Source organism: Festucalex cinctus, chromosome 1 (assembly GCF_051991245.1).
Source record: "Festucalex cinctus isolate MCC-2025b chromosome 1, RoL_Fcin_1.0, whole genome shotgun sequence".
NCBI classification, from domain to species: domain Eukaryota; kingdom Metazoa; phylum Chordata; class Actinopteri; order Syngnathiformes; family Syngnathidae; genus Festucalex; species Festucalex cinctus.
This window is the reverse complement of record NC_135411.1, coordinates 39,209,274-39,235,519: the sequence shown is the minus strand read 5'-3', so window position 1 is coordinate 39,235,519 and position 26,246 is coordinate 39,209,274. Positions and strand designations below refer to the sequence as shown.

The window sequence follows — 26,246 nt, the reverse complement described above, 5'->3', positions numbered from 1 at the left end:
AATGTTCAGTGATGTAATTTCGTTACGTGCCTCATACTTTGAATAATGAGCTCATGTTTGGTGTGTTGTATAACTTTCTCGTGTGTTAGTAACTATTCATGTGGACAGCTAAGACAGTACTTGTTAATGTGAATTAGCAATGTTGCAGCCCAGTTATTATTTAGACAAGTACATCTGTGCCATTAAGTGATACAGTACAGTACAGTAGTGAGAGAATAGTGTGCCCATATACACACACGTGTCTATAAGTGTAAAACACATTAAACAGCAGAAAGTGGCAGCGGTCCACCGCAACAATGTCTGTTTAACCAAGTTATTCTTACTATTATTATAACCAAGTTATTTTACTCTACCTTTTTCTGCGTTGATTGGGGCATCCTAAGTGGCACTAAACTACATGATGAAGTGTCTTTTGACAGTTCTCTTGTTGAGAGGAGTAGCATGATATTGCTGTTCTCGATTTAAGATCCTCAGCTTATCAAAACTGTCTATATGGTAACAATAACAATAATTATAATAAGGTCTACAAGAACTGTATGGTGTTCAGGGATGAATAGTTTTTCTCATGGAATTTTTTTTATTTTTTTTTGCTGTAGTAGTAAGTAATGCCACAGCTGATGCACATTTTGAATGACAGGGTTCCTCCTATTACTTCAAAATATAAAAATATAACATTTATAGAATAGTAGAAAACTACAAGTATCCCAAATGCTATAAAAGGTAATGTCACATTGGCCCCTACATTTAACTCCCCCCGCCACCAACGTCTTATTGCAGATAGAAGGATGTAAAATGAAAAGTGCAGTGTGAGAATCCATTGTAAAGAAGGGTTAGGGTTTGCATTATTCAAAAATTTGGTGCCAACATTTTAACTTTTACTGCAAATGAATATCGGCTTCAAATATCGGTTATCTGCCTCCTTGACTACCGATAATCGGAATCGGTATCGGCCCTGAAAAAAGCATATCGGTCTATCTCTACTTAAAATGTAAAGAACAGAAGTGCTGCACTTATGGAGCCTGTTTTACCTTAAAGAAACATCCAGCGGTATCGTCCGAAGCAGTTTGCCATAGGCCTGCCTCACCCTCACTGCTGAGTGGACCAGCTGGACTCTACACACATCCACACACCTAAAACACACGTTCTTCATTCAGCAGGCGGCTCAGGTTGGAGGTACAACGGGTCTTCACAACTTGTATGATCAAGCATTCACACAACTACACAAATACATTTGAGTTAAAGTCGCAAAAAAATTGAACAAGAAATCAGACAAAAAAAAAAAAAAAGCAGAGACTAGATGAGACAATACAACGTGGATCAGCAAGTTTTGGTGATGATGTGTGTGTGTTATACAAACAATTACTGAACTACACATGGAACATATCCAAACCAGTATTAGGAAACTACAGTTACTTGGATAATTTCTTTTTTCAGGTACAAAAATAAATCAAACGCAACCTTGTCCTAGAAAAGATTGTGCTGAAGCTCAATGTCCTCTGTATTTCATGTTCCATGCTCAAATTCTACACAAAGCCCCAAGGCAGTTCAATATTCGCGGCGAGGCGGGCATTCACCTCTGCAGAAGCTCCACAGATAAAGCTGAAGAGAGGATGAGAAGGCTGTTGCAGGTCTGAAGGCAGATATTCTGATCTTCATTCAGGGCTGTTGAGTGAAACAGAAGAGGGAAATATCTGCTGTATTGCCTGTCAACAATCTGCAAGCTTAAAAAAAAAAAGAAAAGAATATTGGACATGAGGAGCTCACCGTTGGACAGCAGGCCACGACAGAACTTGTTGAAGGAAGGCAGAGAGAAGAGAGGGCTGTAGGTGTCTGACTTCTTCATCAGCAATGAGATCTCTTGAGCCCATGTCAGCAGCAGCTTCCTGATACATAAACGCACCAAGTTCGGATTTTGTCATACACCTACCCGCGCTTCCCGATATTACAAAGCTTGTCGTGATATCATATCCTCTCATTTCTTCTGGCAGTGTTCTTAATGCTTGGCTATATTGGTGGTCTAAAGAAGAAAAAGAAAAAAACCTGGCTTCGTGGTAGAGATGTTCCTTCACTAGAAGCCCTCCCAGAAGGTTAAGCAGAGTGCTGAAATGTTTCTTTGTGGCGGTCGTGACAGTGCTAATGACAGCACCATCAAACAGAGAGGGGGAAGATGACGACAAGCTGGATGAGATGAAATGATCATGTCTAACAGAGAGGACGCAGAGAAGATACGGCACCAGTTAGGAAGTCCAAAATTACAAACAGGTTCATCACATAAAACATTTACGTAATTTAATCAGATTTTGTGATGACAAGTAATCGATTATCAAATTAATCGACAAGTTCGACAACTATTTTAATAAGCAAGTTGTCATTTGGAGCCATTTTTAATTTAAAATTGTACATATCCTCTGATTTTAGCACATCAACAGTAATTGTTCATTCATTTCTGTAGTCCGTCATGAAAGAAGACTGATTATCATCTGTGTTTAATCAAAATAACACATTGACAAACATATGTTTTTTGTTTTTTTTTTACTTTGGAAAACAATGACTGAATCAGTAACATAGTACAACATCAAACCGCCCCACCAATGCAAAATGAAAATGAATCCGATTAGTCAATTGAATAATTGATAGATTAATAAATTCTAAAAATATTCTATTGAGACAGAACTAGTCGTGAACATGATTTACTGTTGACTAAACATTTTGGCACCCTATATAAAAAGCAGTCCATTTACCCTACATTGGAGGGAACTCCTACAGTAACATGGTAACTCATAGGATATGGCAAGACCCGCTGCGCATTTCTTGGATGGCCAACCAAGAATCTTCACTTTCAAGCGATATAAGCAATGAAATTGGAATGGCAGGGATCATGCTCTCAAACAGTGCTTGACTTCTTGTTTACAGTCCTCCGTCATTGACTTCTATTAACTACAAAGATCCTCTTGATTAATGGAAAAAAAGGCAGATTTTATTGTTGAACTGTTATAATGTAAAATTATTCAACCATCACCATACCTACAGAGCTACACCGTTCAGTGTTTACCATTCATAACCGTACCGTGTGAAAATGTAATATGTGGCAAATCACGACAGTTTACACATTACCTGGTACAGTGGGAATAGAGTGTGTAAAGCACAGCATACTGGACGGCAGGGTAGTAGACTGCTAACTCAGAGTGCACTAACATCAGCGTGTGACTCAGCAGGGCAAAGACGGTAGGAGACAAAGCCCACATCTAAACAGGTCAAACAAAAGAATATTAGCTACAATGATGAAAATCAGTCTATTCTTAGTTCAGACAACAACACATCAGGAGACATGTACGATGAGCCAGACAAAAACTTTGGTTGGTCAGCAAACATCACCTGTAGATTCAGTGCAAATGTACATTAATAGATAATAAATGTACATTGTCAGTGTACTTGAATGTGATATTTAGTGGAGGACGTAATTCAATGCGCAATGTATCGTGTTTTTATCACATCAAGATACTTTTCGGAAATGTGACTTTCCCCGTCACCACAAACCCAGAGACAAAAAAACTCATCGTACAGTGGCATGAAAAAGTATCTGAACCTTTTGGAATTTCTCACATTTCTGCCTAAAATCACCATCAAACGTGATCTGATCTTTGTCAAAAACACACAGATGAAACATCAGTGTCTGCTTTAACTAAAACCACCCAAACATTTACAGGTTTTCATATTTTAACAAGGATAGCATGCAAACAATGACAGAAGGGGGAGGAATAAGTAATTGAACCCTCTGCCTAAGGATACTTAAAGAGCAATTGAAACCAATTTTTACCAAACAATTTAAGTCAGGTGTGTGCCCAATCACTGATGAGTGGCTTAAAGCTTCCCTGCCCACTATAAAACACACACCTGGTTAGAATTGTCTTGATGAGAAGCATTGTCTGATGTGCACCATGACTCACTCAAAAGAGCTGTCGGAAGACCTGCTATCAAGAATTGTTGGTTTGTATAAAACTGGCAAAGGATACAAAACCATCTCTAAAAGTCTGGATGTTCATCAATCAACAGTCAGCGAAGTTGTGTACAAATGGAGAGAGTTTGGCACTGTTGCTTCCCTCCCAAGGAGTGGCCGCCCACCAAAGATGATGCCAAGAGTTCAGCGCAGACCACTCAGAGAGGTAAAAAATAACCCTAGAGTGTCTGCTAAAGACTTACAGAGATCACTGGCACAGTCCAATATCTCTGTGCATGCATCAACTATATGTAAAACATTGGCCAAGAATGGTGTTCATGGGAGGACTCCACGGAGGAAGCCACTGCTGTCTAAAAAAAACATTGTGGCTCGTTTAATGTTCGCAAAAAGGCACTTGGGCACTCTACAGAAGTTTTGGCAAAATATTTTGTGGACTGATGAAGCCAAAGTTGAATTGTTTGGGAGGAACACACAACGTCATGTGTGGAGGAAAAATGGAACAGCTCACCAACATCAACACCTCATCCCCACCGTGAAGCATGGTGGAGGGTGCATCATGGTTTGGGGCTGTTTTGCTTCCTCAGGGCCTGGACAACTTGCAATCATTCATGGAAAAATGAATTCAAAAGTTTATCAGGATGTTTTGCAGGAAAACCTGAGGCCGTCTGTCAGACAGTTGAAGCTAAAAAGAGGATGGATGCTGCAACAAGACAATGATCCAAAACACAGAAGCAAATCGACTTCAAAATGGTTTCAGAAGAACAAAATACAGGTTCTGGAGTGGCCAAGTCAAAGTCCAGACTTGAACCCCATTGAGATGCTGTGGCATGACCTCAAGACAGCGATTCATGCCAGACATCCCAGGAATCTGACTGAACTACAGCAGTTTTGTAAAGAAGAATGGGCCAAGATCAGTCCTGATCGATGTGCCAGACTGATCTGCAGCTACAGGAAGCGTCCGGTTGAAGTTATTGCTGCCAAAGGGGGGCCACAAAATATTAAATGTGATGGTTCAGTTACTTATTCTTCCCCCCTTCTGTCATTGTTTGCATGCTATCCTTGTTAAAATATGAAAACCTGTAAATGTTTGGGTGGTTTTAGTTAAAGCAGACACTGTTGTTTCATCTGTGTGATTTTGACAAAGATCAGATCACGTTTGATGGTGATTTTAGGCAGAAATGTGAGAAATTCCAAAAGGTTCAGATACTTTTTCATGCCACTGTAGCATTACAACACGATTAAAAATTTGTCTTAAGATGAGTGAAAGACCAAATTCATCTTGCTAACTTAATGATAAATTAAGTACTATAAGTTTGATTTAAATAACAATGAGTCAATGAACATGACTAACAATTAATAAAACCGAAAATGTGAAAATAACAGCTCTACCTGCAGTGGTGTTTGCTCAAAAATCCAAGTACAAACATGATCAAATCAGATTGCAACAAACACTTTTGGAATACAATTTATCTTGCTGGGAGGTGTTACATAATTTAGTTATTCCTAACCAGGGTGCCGTAGCACACTATTAAGCCATGAGAGACCAACAGGGGTGATGTTGCTGTGCAATTTTTCTTTCATAAAAAGGTGCCTGGCTCAATACAGGTCGAGAAACACTAGCATAACGTGTGTAGAAGAGCTTAACCCTAGTGTGTGAATCTGACCAAATGTAGTACAAAGCACAGATGTCATGACCTGTTGGACCTGCCTAGTTTGTGTTGCTTTGGCGCCCTCTGTAGGCGTTTTCGCGTAGTTGTTTTTCGGTTGATTTCAGCCACGTTCCGGTAGGTGATCACATGACATCTTTAGTTAATAGTGGGCCGTGTGCAAATCACTCGCTAGCTTGCATACTGGCGACATTTCTCACGACTTCCTATGTTGCTTGTGCCACAGAAAAGCATCGCTTGTGAGTTTATCTTTTTCCTTTAATGTTGCTTTCATTTATAAAAGGCATTTGATATTTTGTTTGCGTAACTAACACCAGTTATGTTGCAGTTTGGCAACAGCTATTTGTATCGTCATTATTGTTTGTGCATGTATATTTGAGTGACATAACATTGTATTGTATGTTTATATCGTTTCAGTTTTACAGAATATAAAGTAGAAAGATTGAAGACAACAGTAAAACGAAAACTTTACTCCAGCCTCTTCATTTTTCCACTTTGACTGTTCGCTATCTGTCAATTTGTGGTGGGCACACACATTGAGGACAGAATAGTAAAAAAAGCGCCTTCACAACGACGCTACAGCATCAAGGAAAGAGAAATACTGTTTAAGATCAAAGCTATAAAGAAAATTGTTCACATTCATTGTTGGAGGAACTCAATCAACAATGTCACATGCAAGTGAAGCTGGACAGGAACAATTACCTATCGGAGATGATTTTTCAACAGGAAAGCTCACTTCTCCCAAAGCAAAATCCCAGTATTCCTTCTCCACCTCCTCAACTTCCCCCTCAGCAAGCAGGGCAGCAGCCAGAGCCCGGGCTAAAGTTGAAGCGGCACGTGCAAGTGTTCCCTTCATCCAGCGAGAAGCAGAATTAAAATTAGCAGAGGCTCGTCTAGCTGCACAACTGACAACTTTACAACATGAGAAAGAAATAGCTGCAGCTTTGGCAGAAGCTGAAGTCTTCGAAGCAGCAGCAGAAGCTCGAGAGGACAACAGGACTCACTGCGATTCTGTTCATGCCACCGTGCAGCGTACCCGCGCCTATGTTGAACAACATTCCAAATTACACCTCAGTGATGAGGAGCCTCCAAAACTTGACCCATATTCACCATCCTTGTTGTTACCCAACAAACAAAATGTGCAAGCAGACGAAAAAGAGCAAAACCCTATAATTGACAGCAGCACCTCTCCCACATTGGCAAAGATTAGTGTTCCTACGGCAAAGCAGCCAGAGAGGACTACGCCAGTGGTTCGACATTGCTACATGGCAGACGACAACAACGGAGCACAGCAACCCAGAAGGCCAGTGCCAGCAGATCACCGACAACCCACTGCTAGCTCTCCCTTCACGCAGCCAAACAACAGCAGAGCTCCATTACAGCCACATATTGACGACAGGACTGATATGAGTGATATCATAAGATACCTAGTGCGTCGTGAACTTGTAAACTCAGGCCTCATCAAGTTCAATGATCGCCCAGAGAACTACTGGGCTTGGAAGTCCTCATTCCAGAATGCCACAGGAGGGCTTAACTGAAGTGCCAGCGAAGAACTTGACCTTCTAACAAAATGGCTAGGAAATCAATCTTCAGAGCACATCATGAGAATTCGTTCTGTGCATGTCGTTAACCCTGCTGTAGGCTTGGAGATGGCATGGAACCGCTTGGAGGAGTGTTATGGCTCCCCTGAAGTCATCGAGAGGGCTCTTTTTGAGAGGTTAGAGAACTTTCCCAAGATCAATTTCAAGGACGCTTTAAAGCTCAGGGAGCTTGGAGACCTACTAAGGGAGTTAGAGTCAGCAAAATCTGAAGGCTACTTACTTGGTCTCTCTCTTACTTTTTTAGTTTGGCATTTGATTGACCTTTTTTATTTTTATTTTATTTTATTTATTATTATTTTTACTTTTTTATCCCCTTTTATTTATTTAACTTTTAATCTATATTGTCTTGTAGCTTTGTTTTTATTTATTTTTTCTATCGTGTTTAACCGTTTTCTTTTAGTGTTTAAATGTTTTTATTTGGTAGTTATAAAATTTTTAGCTCCAGTGTTTCCTCATGGGGGAGCCTCCACAGTGAGAGGGATGCTTGGTCTTCATCCATCTCACTGTGGATGAACTCCTCCTGGGTGCCTTTCCTTACAGGGTACATCTGTGCCCCGCCATGTTGTGGTTTTCATGTGTTTGTTGGGTTTTGGGTGTGTCTGTGGGTACGATCATGGGGATGGGGGGGCTTTTTCTTTCTTTTATTTTATTGCATTATGGATGTCCAGCACTTTGAGTTGCATTTTAAATGTATGAAAGGTGCTATATAAATAAAGTTGATTGATTGATTGATATCTGGACCCTTCCAGAGGAGTTAAACACATTGTTGAAAAACTCCCATACAATCTGAAAGAGAGGTGGTTAGCTCAGGGTTCTCAGTACAAAGAACAGTATAATGTATCCTTTCCTCCATTCGCTTTCTTCACAGATTTCATATGCAATGAAGCAAAGAGAAGAAACGACCCCAGTTTTACTCTTCCAACCAGCGCTGCAGCTCCATCCAGCAGTTCCCATAAGTCCACCACGGTTCAAAATAGGCCTGATCAAGTGAAAGGAAAAGCAGGAAACTTTGAAAAATATGTATCTGTTCACAAGACCGAAGTTGCATCACAACACTCAGCTTCACAGTCATACAGCACAAACAGCAAGCCAAATGACATTGATAAGCAGTGTCCTATTCATAAAAAACCCCATCCGCTGAAAAGGTGTCGAGGTTTTCGAAGCAAGCCGCTGGAAGAACGTAAGGCTTTTCTAAAGGAGAACGGCATCTGCTTTAGGTGTTGTTCCTCTACAACTCACCTAGAAAAGAAATGTGAAGCGGTCTTGAAGTGCACCGAGTGTCAGAGCGACAGCCACAATGCTGCACTACACCCAGGACCTGCTCGTTGGGAGAGCAGCAACCCCTCGTTTAAGCAGGGCGGGGAGAACAATGGAGAAGCAAGTCAGTCAGATGTCACATCCAGATGCACAGAAGTGTGTGAAAGTGGGAAGGAACCTAGGTCTTGTTCCAAAATCTGCCTGCTGAGAGTTTGCTCCAAGGCACACCAAGACAAAGCTATTAAGGTCTATGTTATTTTAGACGATCAAAGTAACAAGTCATTAGTGCGATCAGAATTCTTCAACCTCTTCCAAATTGAAGGATTGGACTAACCATACACATTGCGCACATGCGCAGGTACTACTGAAACCTCAGGAAGACGAGCTACAGGATTCATGGTGGAGTCATTGGATGGTATGACAAAAGTGGCGCTTCCCACACTCAGTGTAATCACATGCCCGGTGATCGGTCAGAGATCCCAACACCTGCAGCTGCACAGCATCATGCTCATCTGAGGTCCATAGCCCACAAGATCCCATGCCTAGATCCAGATGCTCAAATATTACTCCTTTTGGGACGCGACATCCTTCAGGTGCACAAGGTCAGAGAGCATCGCAACGGTCCTCCTAACGCCCCCTATGCTCAGAGGCTCGACCTTGGCTGGGTTGTCATCGGCAATGTCTGTTTGGGAACAGCACACAAGCCAGAGTCTGTCACCTCTTTCCGAACCAACGTGGTTGAAAATGGGCTCCCGTCTCTCCTGTCTCCATGCCCTAAGCACCTTAAAGTGAAAGAAATGCTTTGCAACACAACATTTGATGACGGCGGTCTTGGCAACTCAATCTTTGAAAAGACCAAAGATGACGATAAAGTGGGCCTCTCCATTGAAGATAGGTTGTTCCTCGAGCTGATGAATAAAGAGATGTTCCTGGACAACACCAACAGTTGGGTAGCACCACTTCCATTCCGGTCTCCACGCCCACGGCTCCCAGACAACCGAGAGCAGGCTCTGAGTCGCCTTGCTTCCCTTCAACACACCCTAGCAAAAAAACCTGAAATGAAGAGTAATTTCCTGGACTTCATGCAAAAAATCTTTGATCGTGATCAGGCAGAATTGGCTCCCACTTTGTCAGAGGTAGATGAACGATGGTATCTACCCATCTTTGGTGTATACCACCCACGTAAGTCAACCCAAATCAGGGTCGTCTTTGACTCCAGTGCACAACACCATGGCATCTCGTTGAACGATGTGCTTCTAACCGGTCCAGATTTGAACAATACTCTGCTCGGAGTCTTGCTGCGTTTCCGAAGAAAGCAAGTGGCTGTGATAGCGGACATAGAGCAGATGTTTCACAGTTTCATCGTAAGGGAAGACCATCGAGACTTCCTTCGGTTCTTCTGGTTCAAAGACAACAATCCCTGCAACGAAATCGTCGAGTACAGAATGAAAGTCCACGTATTCGGCAACAGTCAGTCACCAGCAGTAGCCATCTACGGTCTTCGTCATGCAGCACAACAGGGAGCAAGTGAATACGGCATGGACGCTAAACACTTTGTTGACCGAGACTTTTATGTCGACGACGGCCTTAAGTCCCTTCCAACAGCTGCAGAGGCCATCAGCCTGCTTAAGAGGACACAAGAGATGCTAGCTATCTCCAACCTGCTGCTCCATAAGATAGCATCAAACAACCCTGAAGTCTTGGAAGCCTTTCCTCAAGGTGACCATGCAAAAAGTCTCCAGAATTTAGACTTTGATGACAGTTCAGACCACATCCAACGCAGCCTAGGGCTCAGCTGGGACCTCAAACATGACATCTTTACGTTCAGAGTGGAAACTGCAGAGAAACCATTCACACGGAGAGGCATTCTAGCTACTGTAAACAGTCTTTTCGACCCTCTTGGACTTGCTGCGCCAGTCATCATTCAAGGGAAATTCCTACTGCGAGAACTTACCAGTGGCGACGTGCTCGACTGGGATAGCAGCTGTAGCCTACCTAAAGGTGTTCAACAGCACTGAAAAGTGTCACATTGGCTTTGTCCTAGGAAAAGCTAAACTAGCTCCTGCATCCGCCAACACAGTCCCGAGATTAGAGCTGGGAGCAGCTGTATTGGCAGTGGAAATGGCGGAGTTGGTGGAGAGAGAATTGGATGTCAGTATAGATGCTATGCAGTTTTATACCGACAGCAAAGTTGTTTTGGGATACATATACAACCAGACCAGACGGTTTTATGTCTATGTCGCCAACAGAGTACAGCGAATCAGAAAATCCACCAAACCTGAGCAGTGGCACTACATCTGCACCACCAAGAATCCAGCAGATGTTGCCACACGATCTGTACCTGCAGCTGAGCTTGCTGACACAACCTGGCTCACCGGGCCTCATTTCCTGTCCCTTCCTGAAGACGTGTCCACTTCAGAAGAGGAGCCTTACCACCGTGTTACTCCAGATCTGGATACAGAGGTGTGTTCTCATGCTACTACACTGTCTGTTCTTCCAGCTACTCTGGGCTCTCATCGATTCGAGCGGTTCTCATCCTGGAAGTTGCTGGTGCGAGCCATTACATTCTTGACACACATAACTCAGTCGAGACGCAGTGCCACTAAAACACAACTTCAAGATTGTAGCGGTTGGCATCATTGCAAGGAGCTTCACACAGCAGAAGAGTTGTTCAAAGCAGAAATGCTTATCATCAAGTGTGTGCAAGAAGAAAACTACAGAAAAGAATTCTCTTGCTTGGCTGCCAGAAAGAACATTTCAAAAGACAGTTCACTGAGGAAACTGAATCCTTATGTCGATGATGATGGTCTTCTAAGAATTGGTGGCACGCTCAACCAGTCTGCACTTGACACAAGAGAAAAGCTGCCTCTTGTCATCCCAGGCCGCAGCCACGTTGCAATGCTACTCATCAGGCATTACCACGAAAAGGTCAGACACCAAGGCCGCTTCTTTACAGAAGATTCTATCCGTACAGCAGGATTCTGGATTGTTGGGGCCAGAAGATGTATAAACTGGGCCTTGCGCAAGTGCATCACATGTAACAAGCTTCGTGGAAAAACTGTCAAGCAAAAGATGGCAGATCTGCCTCCTGATCGCCTGAGCTCCGAGCCACCCTTCACCTACGTCGGACTCGACGTGTTCGGTCCTTGGAGTGTCGTCACAAGACGGACCCGTGGCGGTCAGGCTAACAGCAAAAGATGGGCTGTGCTTTTCACATGCATGAGCACACGCGCCGTGCACAGAGTTGATCGAGGCAATGGATACATCAAGTTTCATTAACGCCTTGCGCCGTCTCTTCGCTCTGCGTGGACCTGCGAAACAAATACGTTCCGGCTGCGGAACCAACTTTACAGGCGCCTGCAAGGAACTGCAAATGCTCGTAACAAATCCCGAAGAGCCCAATATCAGGAAGTACTTGGCTGATGAAGGCTGCACTTGGGTTTTCAACCCTCCCCATTCCTCCCACATGGGGGGAGTTTGGGAACGAATGATTGGCATCTCTCGACGAATACTGGATTCCATGCTTATGCAAACTGGCCTTTCACGCCTCACACATGAGGTGCTGTCAACCTTGATGGCAGAGGTTGTGGCGATCATTAATGCCAGACCGCTTGTGCCAATCTCTTCGGACCCGGACTCACCTTTTCTTCTGACACCTGCTTCACTCCTGACACAGAAGGTGTGTACTTATCCTCCTCCTCCAGGAACCTTCGACAGCAAAGACCTCCATCGCCAGCAATGGAGACAGGTACAACACCTGGCCAACATCTTTTGGAATAGATGGAGACGCGAATACCTGCCAACACTTCAAAGCCGTGGCAAGTGGCAGGACATTCATCCTAATTTGAATGAAGGCGACTTGGTCCTGCTGAAAGACAGCCAGGTGAAGCGGAATGAGTGGCCGATGGCTCTCGTCATAAAAACGTTGCCTGATCGGGATGGGAAAATCCGGAAAGTCGAACTCAAAGTTACGAGATCTGGGTCAGCAAAGACTTTCTTGAGGCCAGTCTCCGAGACAATTCTTCTGAAGAGTGCGGAAGACATGTGACACAGTTAGCGATTTCATTTTGTGTTTGTGTTTACAGATAGTGGTATTTTATCATACCAGGCGGGGAGTGTCATGACCTGTTGGACCTGCCTAGTTTGTGTTGCTTTGGCGCCCTCTGCAGGCGTTTTCGCGTAGTTGTTTTTCGGTTGATTTCAGCCACGTTCCGGTAGGTGATCACATGACATCTTTAGTTAATAGTGGGCCGTGTGCAAATCACTCGCTAGCTTGCATACTGGCGACATTTCTCACGACTTCCTATGTTGCTTGTGCCACAGAAAAGCATCGCTTGTGAGTTTATCTTTTTCCTTTAATGTTGCTTTCATTTATAAAAGGCATTTGATATTTTGTTTGCGTAACTAACACCAGTTATGTTGCAGTTTGGCAACAGCTATTTGTATCGTCATTATTGTTTGTGCATGTATATTTGAGTGACATAACATTGTATTGTATGTTTATATCGTTTCAGTTTTACAGAATATAAAGTAGAAAGATTGAAGACAACAGTAAAACGAAAACTTTACTCCAGCCTCTTCATTTTTCCACTTTGACTGTTCGCTATCTGTCAATTTGTGTTGGGCACACACATTGAGGACAGAATAACAGATATTTCCACTATACTACATTTGAATTCTCCCAACCAACTGATAGGACAATGTTCAATGACAAAGGTTCGACTTCAAAGTTGTTAATTGGGCCCACTGAAAGGTTATTTTTTTTTTGTCTCTTAGTTATTTTACATCTCCTGATAAAGTATATGAAGCTTTTTTTTATTATTGTTATTATTTTTATTTATTATTATTATTATTTTTAAGTCAACCTGTGTATCTTACTTACCCCGATCAGTGAGTTCTTGGTGTTCCCAATGGTGGTGAGAGTGCTGAGATTGAAAATGAGGATGAACTGTGCCTTCTCCGGGTTTAGGGTGACAGAAGCGAAAGCAGGGTGCTGGATGCCGAGGCAGGGGCCATCGGGTGGCTGGAGCCCACCAGTCAGCTCCAATGTAGCCAGAATACTGGACAGGGCGCATGCCATCTCACCCAGTACCAATTTGTAAGCTGCTTCCAGTGTCGGGATATTTTTTAGACTCAAGAGTGCTTGATACACTCCATGTACAGCTGACATCACCTGTGGAGTGCACATATATGACTAGAAAAGCATCATCCAACCTCGATCAAAACATATCCCATTAGACAAAACAAATTGTAAAGTAAAATATTAAGCAACTACTTCCCTTTATTGAATCATACAGCTTTATGTCAACTTGCTCGTGGGATCAAATACATACAGTAGAGCTGATGTTGTTTATCAAATAAAGCCCCATCATCACTAAGTACCAAAAAATGTTCACAAGAAAGTCCTTCGGGTGCCTTTGTGCAAACTGTCAGGCTGCCGTGCCTTTTACTAAAGAGTGGCTTCCGTCTGGCCACTCTACCATACAGGACTGATTGATGGCATGTTGCAGAGATGCCGCCTGTCCATCTGGAAGGTTCTCCTCTTTGTACAGAGACTATGGGGCTCCAAAAGAGTGGCCATTGGTCACCTCCTTAACTTTGGCCCTTCTCCCCCGATTGCAGTTTTGCTGGGCGGCCAGCTCTGCGGAGAGTTCTGGTGGTTCTGAACTTTTTTCATTTATATGGATGATTAAGGCAACTGTACTCATTGAGACCTTCAGCTCAGCAAGCTCTATTTCATGCGCAATCATGTCTCAGAGGTCCACTGACAATTTGACTTTATGCTTGGTTTGTTTGTTTGACCTACACCAGTGGTGTCCAAACTACGGCCCGGGGGCCATTTGCGGCCCCCCGTCCATTTTTCAGTAGCCCGCAGCATATGCTAAAAATGGCATTTGACTCATTTAAAATAAATTAACAAAAACAAAAATGTTTGGAGATGGTCAAAGTAAGAAGAGAGAGTGTCGAAAAACACAGGTGCCATTAAAGGTTATTTTAGTTAACTAAAACTAATGAAATAAACTAAAATTCAAAAAACAATTTCATTAACAAAATAAAATGAAAATGCTTTTTAAAAAAATTTAAACTAACTGAAACTACATTTTATGTTTACAAAACTAACAATCTACCGGTAACTAAAATTATAGCAAATGTCCTTCGTTTTAGTCTTGGTAATTAATTTAATGCATGAGCCTTTGGGGATGATTTTAAATGTGATTTTTTTTGTCGATTTATTGTGATATAAACTGGAATAATGACGTTTGAAAGTATGTCACACAGAAGTGACGTCATCTAGCAGCAGCCCATAGAAAAGCACCTTCAGATGATGTTGCGCCCATGGTGTTTTTTTGCGCACAAGTAATACACATGGAAAAAAAATTAATAAATACTAATACTGAAACTAACAAACTAAACTAAAACTAAGAACTAAACTAATAAAAACTAACAGAGCCACCCTGAAAACTAATAAAAACTAACTAAAATGAAAAATTCCAAAACTATAATAAATTGGTTTATATACTGTAGCATTTTTCTAAATATGAAAAAGCACAAATAAATTATTTGTACAATTTTTAGGACGAAACACAATTTCTCTTCATAACATTATATGGCCCATGCGTCCTTCTGATTTTCTGTATGTGGCCCTCAAATGAAAAAGTTCGGACACCCCTGACCTACACTATCAATTGCAGGGACAATATAGCCAATCAACTAAATGTCCTACAGGTAGACTTGTCTACTGAAGCTTAGAAATTTAGGCTGCGTTCAGACTGCAGGCATATCTGACTCCAATCGGAGTCCTCCTCAAATCTGATTTTTCGAGCTGACTGTCCAGACTGTTTTTAGTAAGTGTCCAAACCCGATCTGGCCACTGAGACACATCCTGTCCAAATCAGATATGAAACTACCTCCCGCATGTGGTTCCAATCCGTCCCGCAAAAATCGGATTTCATGTGCTTTGTGACTGTTCAGTCTACAAAAGAGCCATCCACTTTCAATCTGGATGGGCTAAAAATCGGATTTGGGCTGCCAGTCTGAACGCAGCCTAAGCTGGAGAAACGTCAAGGAGGATCAGTGAAATTCTGAGCTTGGCAAAGGCTGTGACTACTTATGTACGAGTGATTCTTAGTATTTTATTTTTGATCAATTCTTTTCACATAGTCATTGTACCATCATAAAACAGGGAAAAAGTGAAGTACTGTGAGTACTGTCCAGAGGCACTGTAGAAGTCATTCCATCACATCAAGTAAAAAAAAATAAAAAATGAATTAAGATTAAAAACTACCACACTTGTTCATCAACTGACAGCACAATGACGAACAGTTTTAATTACATTGCTTGGCTTGCACACACATTTATACCCATTAACACATGGTCACAAACCTCTTTCTCTCGATGGAAACGTAATTCCAGCAGCTGTGAGTCCGGTGCCAACAATTTCTCAACGAAGGACACAGGCAGCTTTGTGTTGATCTGTTCCACAATCTACAAGTTTATTGAAATATCAATGTGAAAAAAGCACTGATTGACAAAGACAATACACATCTTGATAAAATATTAATGCTCTTCCTTGTTGGCAAAATGTATCCAAAAAGCTCTGCTGCTTGAATAGAAATAAAGTATTCAGCAATAGCTGTAATTTATAAACGAAAGAGAAAGAAAGAAAAAGAAAGAAAGAAAGAAAAAGAAAAAGAGAAAGAAAGAAAGAAAGAAAGAAAGAAAGAAAGGAAAAAAGAAAAAGAAAAAAAGAAAAAAAAGAAAAAGAAAGAAAGAAACAAAGAAAAAAAAACATGTAAAGCTAGGCATGACATCAATTTGCAGTTTTTTATGATTTGCTTTTTTTTTGTTCATTTGGAACTATAACTGCAGTGAGATTTGTATCAACAATTATGTTGTATAGCGTAGGTCACCATATTATGACTTGTATTTTATTTCAAATGGTCTAAATAATCAATGCATCATCTAATTTGATGCCTGCAGAAAAAACAACAACTTAAGCCATAAGTGTAAAATGCTGTAAATATTGTAACAACAAATAACACAACTGGTGGAAAGTAAAATCAAAGCTTGATGAAGTTAATGCAACAATGTATCTACATCGCCGTAGCTTCAGAATGTTTCTGAATAAGCTGTAACTGGGAGCTCACTTATTTGCCGCTCATAAAGAATTAAGCTACTGCAGTTATTTTATTTTGACAGAAGCAGATTACGCATCCATACGTGAAGAGGCAGAGCGCACTTTCTCATGTACCATTCTGTGTTCACAGTGCTATTGTACAGTTTTTTTCCCCCCCTTTTGATTGGAATTCCATGTTTATTGTACTAAAATAAGTATTGTACTTTTGGCTTATTTTGTGAATAAACGGTACATTGTGTAAATAATTATCCATTTGTAAACTAATTTTTCAGTTTACTGAACTCATGGAAATGTGCTGAAATGCCGATCGCCAACTAATGGTAGCCTTACCAGAGTGAGAAGGCTGAGTACTGCCAGGTTGTAGTCCGATCCACAAGCACGGCAGCAGTCCAGTTGGTCCAAGCCATAGGCTAAGACTGTCTCCATTAGTTGACCACAGGGCTCCATGCTGGCCAGCAACACACCCACACACTCATTCCCTGCAGTTAGAACTGCCTCAGAGAACTGGACCTGCTTGGCCGTGGTCACGCACGCCAGAACCCGGTTAAGAATCTGAGAGAGAGAGGGAGAGGGAAAAAAAATTTCAACCATGGAATGTCTAATTATGGATAGCTAGATAATGTATGCAAAGAATTCCCCAACATGTGATACAATTTTATTTTTATCTTCCCCAGTGACTTGGCAGGCTAAATCAATAATTCAACGTATATTTTATTACATCAACACAAGGCAGCCTAAACATGTTTTCATGTGTGTTGCTCTCACATCAGTGACATAGATTTCAGTGATGGGTGGTCCTCTGATGGGGCTGAAAAGCTCGCCGATGCTGCGAACTACTGTACTGAAGACCCTCAAAAGAGCTGCCAGCTTTGGTAGAGACACTGCAGGAGGTGGGATGTCTTCATCCACCACTTCACCTGACACAACGTGGCTCAAATCCTTAAAAAAAAGAAAAAGAAAAAAAAAAAGAAAAAAAGTCAGTCTGCCTGCTTGATTAAAAATAAATAAATACATAACACGCACAAGCACAAACAGATGCATGCACGCTTCACCTCAGCATATGCTTCCATGTCCTCCAAGAACTGTCCCAGCAGAGTGGTGGAAAAAGTCAAATCAGCCACCCAGAATTGCTCCAGACTCTGGAGCCAGGCTTTAAGTGGGGAAAAACGCAACCAAATTACATTATTGCATATTATTATACTCAAACTACTTGTCACATTTTCATGTGTAATTCAAATACTGTGGCACCTTGGCTTACGAGTGCCCAACTGAAGAGTTTTTTTGTGTGTGTTACGTGCTGTCCCCTTGGTTTGGTTGCTTTTGGGCATTTGCCGATGGGCTAATAGACGTTTTAATTCAATGATTCAAACAGTCAATTATACATAAAATGAGAACACTCGATAGTGGCCATAGCCTAAGCACCAGAAATAGAATATCCACGTTCCTGACGGTACTCACTAGACCACACCCATTAAAGGCACACATACATATTCTGTACACAGAGCACTACAGGTGGTGTTTTAACAAAGTAAAGACACATTAAGAAAATCACTTTATTTCATTGCATTCTCTATTAGGATTTGTTATGTTTTCATACCTTGCGCTAATCCGGTGCTATTTTTTCTGGATCAAAAACATAACAGCATTTTTTATTTTTTTTTATTAAAGTTTCATCAGAATAATACCATTTTAATGGGCCATATAAATTTGAAATAAGAGTAAACTGCATTCTCAGTTTGGTTATGGAATGAATTACACTCATGTAATGGTACTACTGCACACAAAGGATGAATGATTTTGAAAAATTTAATTGTAATTTTTATTTACTATATTACTATATTTATTTACTATACATTACAGAAATGTTTTGGTCTTACAGGTTAGGTTTACGCTAAAATAAAGCCAAATGAACCAGGAATTAATATGAAAGACAGTTTTTATGTCATTTAATTTTGAGTTGTTAACTAAGTAAACACTTTGACTTGCAGTCTTTTAAGCATTCACTGAGTAAACCACAAAATTTTACCAAACAAGTGTAGTGTGAACATGAATCAGTCAGCCACAAGTCGGATTACACCAATAACGCAAACAAATCTGTTGCTTAAGAAAATGGATGGATGTTTATAATACTGTACACACACGGAATGTGTATGAAAGTCAATTGAGTACAGGCAATATTATGTTGTTTAGGAACATGAAAACGCCTCCCTTCAAAAAGAGAATTGTCACTGACCTGACACCTGCTGAGTGAGTGAGTGCTTCTGAGTGTGATCAATATGCCAGCCCACCAAGATGTCCACAGTGTCCTATTGAAAATAACAAACACCACCCAAAGATGCAGAGGTGGAGGCAAGAGTCACAATGTTAGTATAATGTTCATGCTTTTGCACATTATGAGTTATGATGGTTATGAATGTATAAACAGTACAGTCTATAGCCATATGCAACAATATCAACTCTCACCCTGAAATTGGTGCTGAAGACATGCGGGTAGCAGCGAGCCACCTGAAGAATACACTTCACACTTTGGCAAAGCAGCTCTGGAGTGTCCACATTCTCCAAGATGGACTGCAGATTGCTCATCACCAGCTATAACAAACAAAATAGGACTGTTAATATTAGCCAGAGTAGATAACTATGTACACTTTACAAAATTACAGTGAATGCAGATTGACAACAAATAAACAGATCAGTTGATTATGGTATTTGGTAAACAATGACTGAATCACATCATGGTGCCACAACATTCAACAAAGGACTGTCTCCACAACACGAAGAGAACTAAGTTCCTGTTGAGAGCAATTGCGACACATTATGTACATGTGGTTACCTGCATGACTTGCGTGAAGGTCTTTCTCTCTCCGGCAGCCTCCAAAGCACGCTGTGTTGCTAACAGGTACAACAGCTTGACCTCGTCACGACTGCTCGAAGTAAACTTGAGGAAGAGCCACTTGAAGATACGTTCCGCCTCGTAGCTGAGCACAGTGCAGAGCAGACCCAAGCAGGCTGCTGCATCCTGACGCAACTCCCAGAGCAGCTTACTACTGTAACCATTAACAACACACGGATGCATGTATGTTAGGAGTGGGAATCAAAATTTTTTGTTTTACCTTCAGATAACTGTCACAGGGTCACACTTTGTCTTACCTCTCATTCAAAATATCATTCAAGGTGCTGAGGATGGTGTCCAACTGTTTGACCAAGTTCTGTAGCAAAAATATATACATCCATATTTACCAGTTAACATGTCCACCTTGCTTCTTTGTTTCTTTGTTGAAGCCAAGGGTGACTTTATTACTGACCACTTTGTTCTCGCTGTGACTGATGAATTCCTTCAGCTGCTTGAGGGTGGACAACCTTCGATCACGATCGTCCTCCCTTGAGACTCTGCGCAGGAGGTTGGCCAACCGAGACTCATCTGAGTGAGCCATCCCTCTATCTACAATAGCACATTGACATTAAACACTATTAAGACTGCAGTAAGTGAAATACAAGACACTGGTCTACAGTTTTGATAAAAGATAACATCAAATCTCCTCACCCTGCGATTTCCTCATGTCCTTTGAAGCTAAAGCACGATTTCCATGCTGAAAAGAGTTTAAATCCACCGTCACGTCATTTGGCCTCAACTCTTGCCCCAACGACTTCCAACCAAAAGTAATATCACAGACACCTTGGACAGCTTCATATCCACCTGCGGGATGCAAAACATGATTTATATGAACCTAAAAGTTCAGTTTTACTTTTCTCAAAAGGCGCATCTCTAACAAAGATATTCTATTACTAATAAGTCAAAGTGGTTATCTTAAGAATTAAGTGTAGAAGGCCTCACCCTCTTCATGAAGTGCATCTGCAGCAGAATAGGCATCGCTGGGCACCACTGGCTGCTCAGCCAAGTTGGAAGGCAATGTGTCGGAAAATGCTGCTGAGCTGAGCTCTCCGGACCTCACTCCGTCTTCGACGAATGACACACTATCAACTCTGAAGCATAGGAAATACAAAATAGCCAGATATCTTTAGTTTGATGCATTTAAGATCTATCCAAATGTAAAAATAAAATGAAATCAGAAGCTCCGATTTTCTTTAATAACATAACAGTTGCTTGCCATGAACACTTAGAATGTACCAGTACAGTATTTAGATAGTACATACTACATTTAAGGTAATGCTCTGAATAAAAAACACAATTGTTGAGGAAAAGTGGTACTCTGAAGTAGATTCATTAAAACAAGCACATTGATGGTGCATGCAGACAACAAATCAAGCTACTGTCATGTAACAATGGTAATGTCTGCAGTATGGAAATATTTTAATGTGGAAAGTGGAGACTGCAACGGGAACTTGCAATGTGCACAAATTGAACATTTTACATTAGAGCCCGACCGATTAATCGGCCTTCAAACATCGGCCCAAAACAATCGGCCAATTGACCAAATGGCCGATTATTTTCCCTTTAAACCTTAAACAGCCGTTATCAAAGAAGTTTCCAATGCTGTGAAGGTACCTTGAATGCACCATTTTGCTTGCGTAGCATCAGCAACTACCTATGAAAGTACCCTGAATGCACAATTTTGTTTGCATAGCAGTAGCAACTAACAAGTGTGTAGCGTATGTTATTCTGGTTATTCGTGTGGCACTCAGCATCAGCATCAGCATCAGCAACTAGCTATGAAAGTACCCTGAATGCACAATTTTGCTTGCATAGCAGTAGCAACTAACAAGTGTGTAGCGTATGTTATTCTGGTTATTCTTGTGGTGCTCACAAGACACTAAAGAACAGTGAACATTTCTGTTATTTTAAGTAGAGAATCTCACCCACTTTCAACACGCAGAATGCAGGCAGGCAACTAGGCAAGTCATTCTTCCTCATGTCATATACAATCCCGGTGTCACAGCAAAATTAAATCACCACGTAGCAACAAACTAGAAAGCACCACCAATAACCAATACAACAACTGAACCACTAACTAACAGAATAATTAACACAGAACATGCATTTCAAGCACCCTTTCAATCCCCAGTGTTACAAAGCATACTGGGAGAGCCTTCAAGCCCCCAGCGACGCTACATTCTGTTATCATTAAGCATCCTTTAACCTGTTTCATGACACCGTAGTTGGAGTTAATTGCAAAACTAATTACAAAACGTTAAGAATTACAACCACTGTATATTTAAATACAAAACATGCTGTGTTTTTAAAACATCACTAGCCTAGCGCTAACAGGAAGTTACCAAATGCTATCAGGAAGTTGGCATCAACTTCGGGAGTGTTTTTCCTTCAAATAATGAATATCCACACAAAAATCTTGTGGGAACACATACCCCCAGATGAGATAACACTACGCAAAGGCACAAATTCTTCCCAATGTATGAAAAACAAGTTATTTTAAAAGATATCTATCAATCGCAACTTTCTTCTGTACTCACTTTAAGTGTATAGCCCGATGGATACGCGGCACCACACTGCCCCCAAGAAGCTAAAACGCACCGGAACAGTCAATATTTGTTCTACTGTTTTTTTCAGGCGCGATTATCTTAGTTTATTCTATTCTTATTGTTTTTATTTTGTCAATGTCCTTTCAAGTTATATTATGTGATAAAGATGACATTTCAAGGATTCAAAGACTTTCTTTTATAAAAATTCAAGGACGCAAACATCCAACACACATTTCTACATGACATGGCACAAAATACAATCCCCGAGGTCCCAGGTTAGCCCTAATCTGGCAATACCCTCTCCACAATAATTTCGTTGGGAAAAGGCAGGACATTTTGTACAATAATTCGAGCCGATTGGATGTTGCGACATTCTACACGTCTGTTTTAATCAATCACGGCCACGAGTGAAAATTTTGTGTTCGTTCTTGTCGAAGGGGGGGAAAGCACGAACATCTTACCAGCTCGAAACGCACAAAGCGCCTCTCGCTGTTCAACATTCAACAAAGGAACTGAGTAATTCTACGGGAACAGAATTGTAGCATCCATTCGTCCATGTTGCGTTAGCTTGTTAGCTGCGGCGTCGGCACTGGCTTCCTGGTTTCGTCACAGTTGCATATCCCGCCCCCAAACACAATGTCGCGCTGTGACGGCGGTTATCTGCGGGAGCGGTCAAAGATGTATTCTCCCGAGTTTGTGAACTCACAAATACCACGAGAATTCATCTTGCGAGAGCAAGGTTAGTTTAGCCCAGTAGGTCCCAGGACTTGTGAAAATAACACAAGATAAAAATATATAAAATCAAATGTCAGCACTTTATCGCAGTTGTAGACAAGTAAGAATGGTTTTATTATTGACACAAATCTATACAATAACCTTGTCTACTTCAAGAATTTTTTCTTTTTTTTATATGGACTTATCCTATATGGACTAATCTCAATTAAAAGCTAAAGTTTGTGCGTAAGTGGCACCCATTGAAGAAGGAATTGGGGAAGGAGTTAATTTTATGCTTTGATGGGGTTTATTTGATATTTTTGAAATAATCGGCCGATTAATCGGTAATCTGTATTTTTTCTCTGCCAATAATCGGTATTGGCCTCAAAAAAATGCATATCGGTCGGGCCCTATTTCATGTGCCGAAAAGGATAGCGCTAGCCTGACAAGCCACTCCCACTTTCTTGAAAAGAGAAAGTGGGTCTGGAAAGGCTGCCATTGATCGTGACTCGGCCCAGCTCGAAAAGGCTGGGCAAATCAAATTTGTTTATTTGCTGTGACGTATTCTTCGTGAGCAATGTTACTCTTCAGTGTTGAAGTCTCACCAATCATCAAGTTTTTACCGCAACAACGACGCAAGTCATTCACTACTGTCTCAGAGTAGCCATGTTGAATTTACTCCGTATCTACCCACCGCCACTGTTTACTCACAGACTTGCATATGAATATATTTTGTATTCATATTTGTATTCATCCGTGTGTTTACTACTCTTCCACACATACGTCCTGCTTATATGGTGTGACATCACATCCACTCTTCGCTGTTTGGCAAGGTTTGCCCCGCCTCAGAAATGCGCTTGATGCCGACAGTGACCAGACTCAATCACATACATTGTTCTTAAAGCGCTTTATAAATAAAGTTGAGTTGAGGTATCAAGATCGGAACTTGGCATCGGCAGATGCACAAAATCAGGTGACTTGGACTCAGGTGTGAAAAAAAAAAAAAAAAAAAAAAACGTGATTGAGACATACTGAGTTAAAAGGCGGCCTTCAAATGATGAGTTTTTCATAATCATACCATAACTCTATATACTATCTCATACAGAAAATTGTTGAAATGGTTCACAAGACAAAGAATCAAGCTCCTCCCATGGCCATCTCAGTCCCCAGACCTCAATCCCATTAAAAACTCCTGAAAGTGGCTAAATGAGTACCCCTCCCTTTAAATAGGATGCTAATAAATATGGAGGGCAGAGTGCATCATATTTGTCCTATAAGTAAATGATACACACACATATTTAACTTTCGACAGAAGACACTAGCAATTAAGAAAACACAATTTTAGCATGTTCGGGTTCAAACCATTATGTTGTCAATCCGTGAAGCTAGTAATGACAGCATACACAAGTCCACTACTTGTTTTCCCGGTTTGGTCAACTGACATTCAGCACGTAGTGGATTTTGGCAGGACGTCCAATCTCTGTATCACTGCTGTGCCATATTTTCTACTTGATGACTGGCTTCTCTGTGGTTCACGGCCTATACACAATGCCTTTGAAATGATGTTACACTCTTCTCCTGATTGATACCTTTCAGCAGTGAACTGCCTCTGATGCTGTGAATCGCTCTCCTGACAATGGCTTGTGCCTACTAGAGCAGCTGGACTTTATTTTGGATTGATCAATGGCACTTTAAATGATGGCAGGTGTGTGCTGACTTCCATTGAAAAAGTGTTTGGAATGCAATTGGTTAATTCTGAACACAGCCACAACCCTACTTAGGAGAGGGTGTGCAACACTTGTGAAACCACAATATCTTGTTTATTTGAACTACCCCTCTCGATTTTAGTTTTACTCAACTGAGTTTTACATGTTGCAGTTTAAATTAAATGGTGGTAACAAGTTAAAAATGATTTATCTTGGGGTCATTTTGTATGCCACACATACCTGACATTTGAACAAGGGCTTGTAGACTTTTTATATCTACTGTATGCTGTAAATATAGACTAGACCGACCACAAAGTGATGGCAGAAGACAATAAGTTGTCCCTGATTATATTTTTCAGTGACAAATGATGAAATAAAAACATCTCATAGTGCAGATATGGGCAAAGTATGGCCCGTGGGCTGCATTCAGCCACAGTCGCTGACTGTTAAGTCAAAATGAAAGTTATAAGGTGCATTTATTTTGTAAGCAGTAATTTATTTTAATGCGTCTTGTCAAAACAAGTGAGCAAGTGTGTCATCGGTGTTGCTACTTAGCAACTTTTTCTGATCACTCTTTTTACTTTTTCTTAAAAATTATATTAATTAACAAAAAAGCCACAATACCAACAGTGGTCCTCATATTAGCAACGTTCGCATTTCTTGCACAGGGGAAGTCAGAAGGGAATTCGCCCTGTAAATGATTTGTGAGTCCCAACTAAGAAAAGCTAATAATATGAGTTTTGGGTTTGTGCCATCACAAGGACAGTGGACTTAAAATATAGAATACAATGATGTACAATAGACTGTAGACAATATTTTATTATACTTCATTATACTTTCACAGTGTCGTAAATTGCATTTTTCTTCGATAACGGTGGTTTAAGGGGAAAATAGGGGATTATTTAATAATCGGCCATTTAACCCAATTGGTCGATTGTTCTGGGCCGATGTTTGAAGGCCAATAATCGGCCGATTAAAATCGGCCAGGCCCTACTTTGCACCTTGCATTGTACTTAACAAGCAGCATCTTAAGTTAATTGCCCTCAATTAGTCCACTTGTCGCATGAGCGGATTGGGGTAGCAGACGAAAGGGACATGAGTCAAGTGCTTTGGGTCTTTAGTTTGCATTTTAGCCTACTTATTAAAAATAAATAAATAAAAAATAAATAAATAAATAAACGTACATGTGAAGTCTGCTTTAAAAATAGCCCACCAGTGATTGGATAGTGTCTTGCTCAGAAAATTTAAACAGATGAAGAATAGCAACATTTATTTACTTATAAATTTAACATGGTACACGTTTCTAAATGTACCAATTGTTCTATATTTTGTTTAATAACAAAATAGAATGTTACATGAAAAAAAAATGCAGTTATTTCCCAAAATATTTCAAATAAGCACATTTTAGAGTTGTAATTGTAATACTTTGATGATTTTACTCATATCGGCCCATGCATATTTATAGTGTCCCGGTGTGTCTGTGAAAGCTGCTCCTTGATGTGTATTGTGTAGTGTGTGCACATTTAGACCAGGCATGACGCTGGGTGATAAACCAGAAGAGCTGCTAACAAAAACATTTTTGCCATCCATCATAATAACCATATCATTTAGGTATACAAATAACTGTTAAATAAAAATTAGAGATAGACCGATAATCGGCCGGGCCGATAATCGGGGCCGATATTTGACATATTGGTACATATCGGTATCGGTCTGTTTTATTAATCTGACGGCCGATATGAGCGATCCATTTAAAACTCCGTCTTTTCG

General features: G+C 40.9%; 1 protein-coding gene across 1 annotated transcript in view; it reads right to left on the bottom strand.

Annotated features, from left to right (window-relative positions):
• smg1 (SMG1 nonsense mediated mRNA decay associated PI3K related kinase) overlaps nucleotides 1-26,246 on the bottom strand; it is a 63,624-nt gene that overhangs the window by 33,485 nt on the left and 3,893 nt on the right. Inside the window, exons 2-18 of the mRNA XM_077534954.1 lie at nucleotides 20,453-20,601; nucleotides 20,162-20,314; nucleotides 19,923-20,059; nucleotides 19,768-19,826; nucleotides 19,451-19,664; nucleotides 19,084-19,209; nucleotides 18,854-18,926; nucleotides 17,673-17,770; nucleotides 17,386-17,559; nucleotides 16,951-17,172; nucleotides 15,867-15,968; nucleotides 13,366-13,656; nucleotides 3,115-3,245; nucleotides 2,041-2,202; nucleotides 1,765-1,883; nucleotides 1,575-1,662; nucleotides 1,029-1,130 (exon numbers count right to left, since the gene is read on the bottom strand). Coding sequence (XP_077391080.1) covers nucleotides 1,029-1,130; nucleotides 1,575-1,662; nucleotides 1,765-1,883; nucleotides 2,041-2,202; nucleotides 3,115-3,245; nucleotides 13,366-13,656; nucleotides 15,867-15,968; nucleotides 16,951-17,172; nucleotides 17,386-17,559; nucleotides 17,673-17,770; nucleotides 18,854-18,926; nucleotides 19,084-19,209; nucleotides 19,451-19,664; nucleotides 19,768-19,826; nucleotides 19,923-20,059; nucleotides 20,162-20,314; nucleotides 20,453-20,601 — 2,400 coding nt within the window. The remainder of the gene's footprint in view (nucleotides 1-1,028; nucleotides 1,131-1,574; nucleotides 1,663-1,764; nucleotides 1,884-2,040; nucleotides 2,203-3,114; nucleotides 3,246-13,365; nucleotides 13,657-15,866; nucleotides 15,969-16,950; nucleotides 17,173-17,385; nucleotides 17,560-17,672; nucleotides 17,771-18,853; nucleotides 18,927-19,083; nucleotides 19,210-19,450; nucleotides 19,665-19,767; nucleotides 19,827-19,922; nucleotides 20,060-20,161; nucleotides 20,315-20,452; nucleotides 20,602-26,246) is intronic.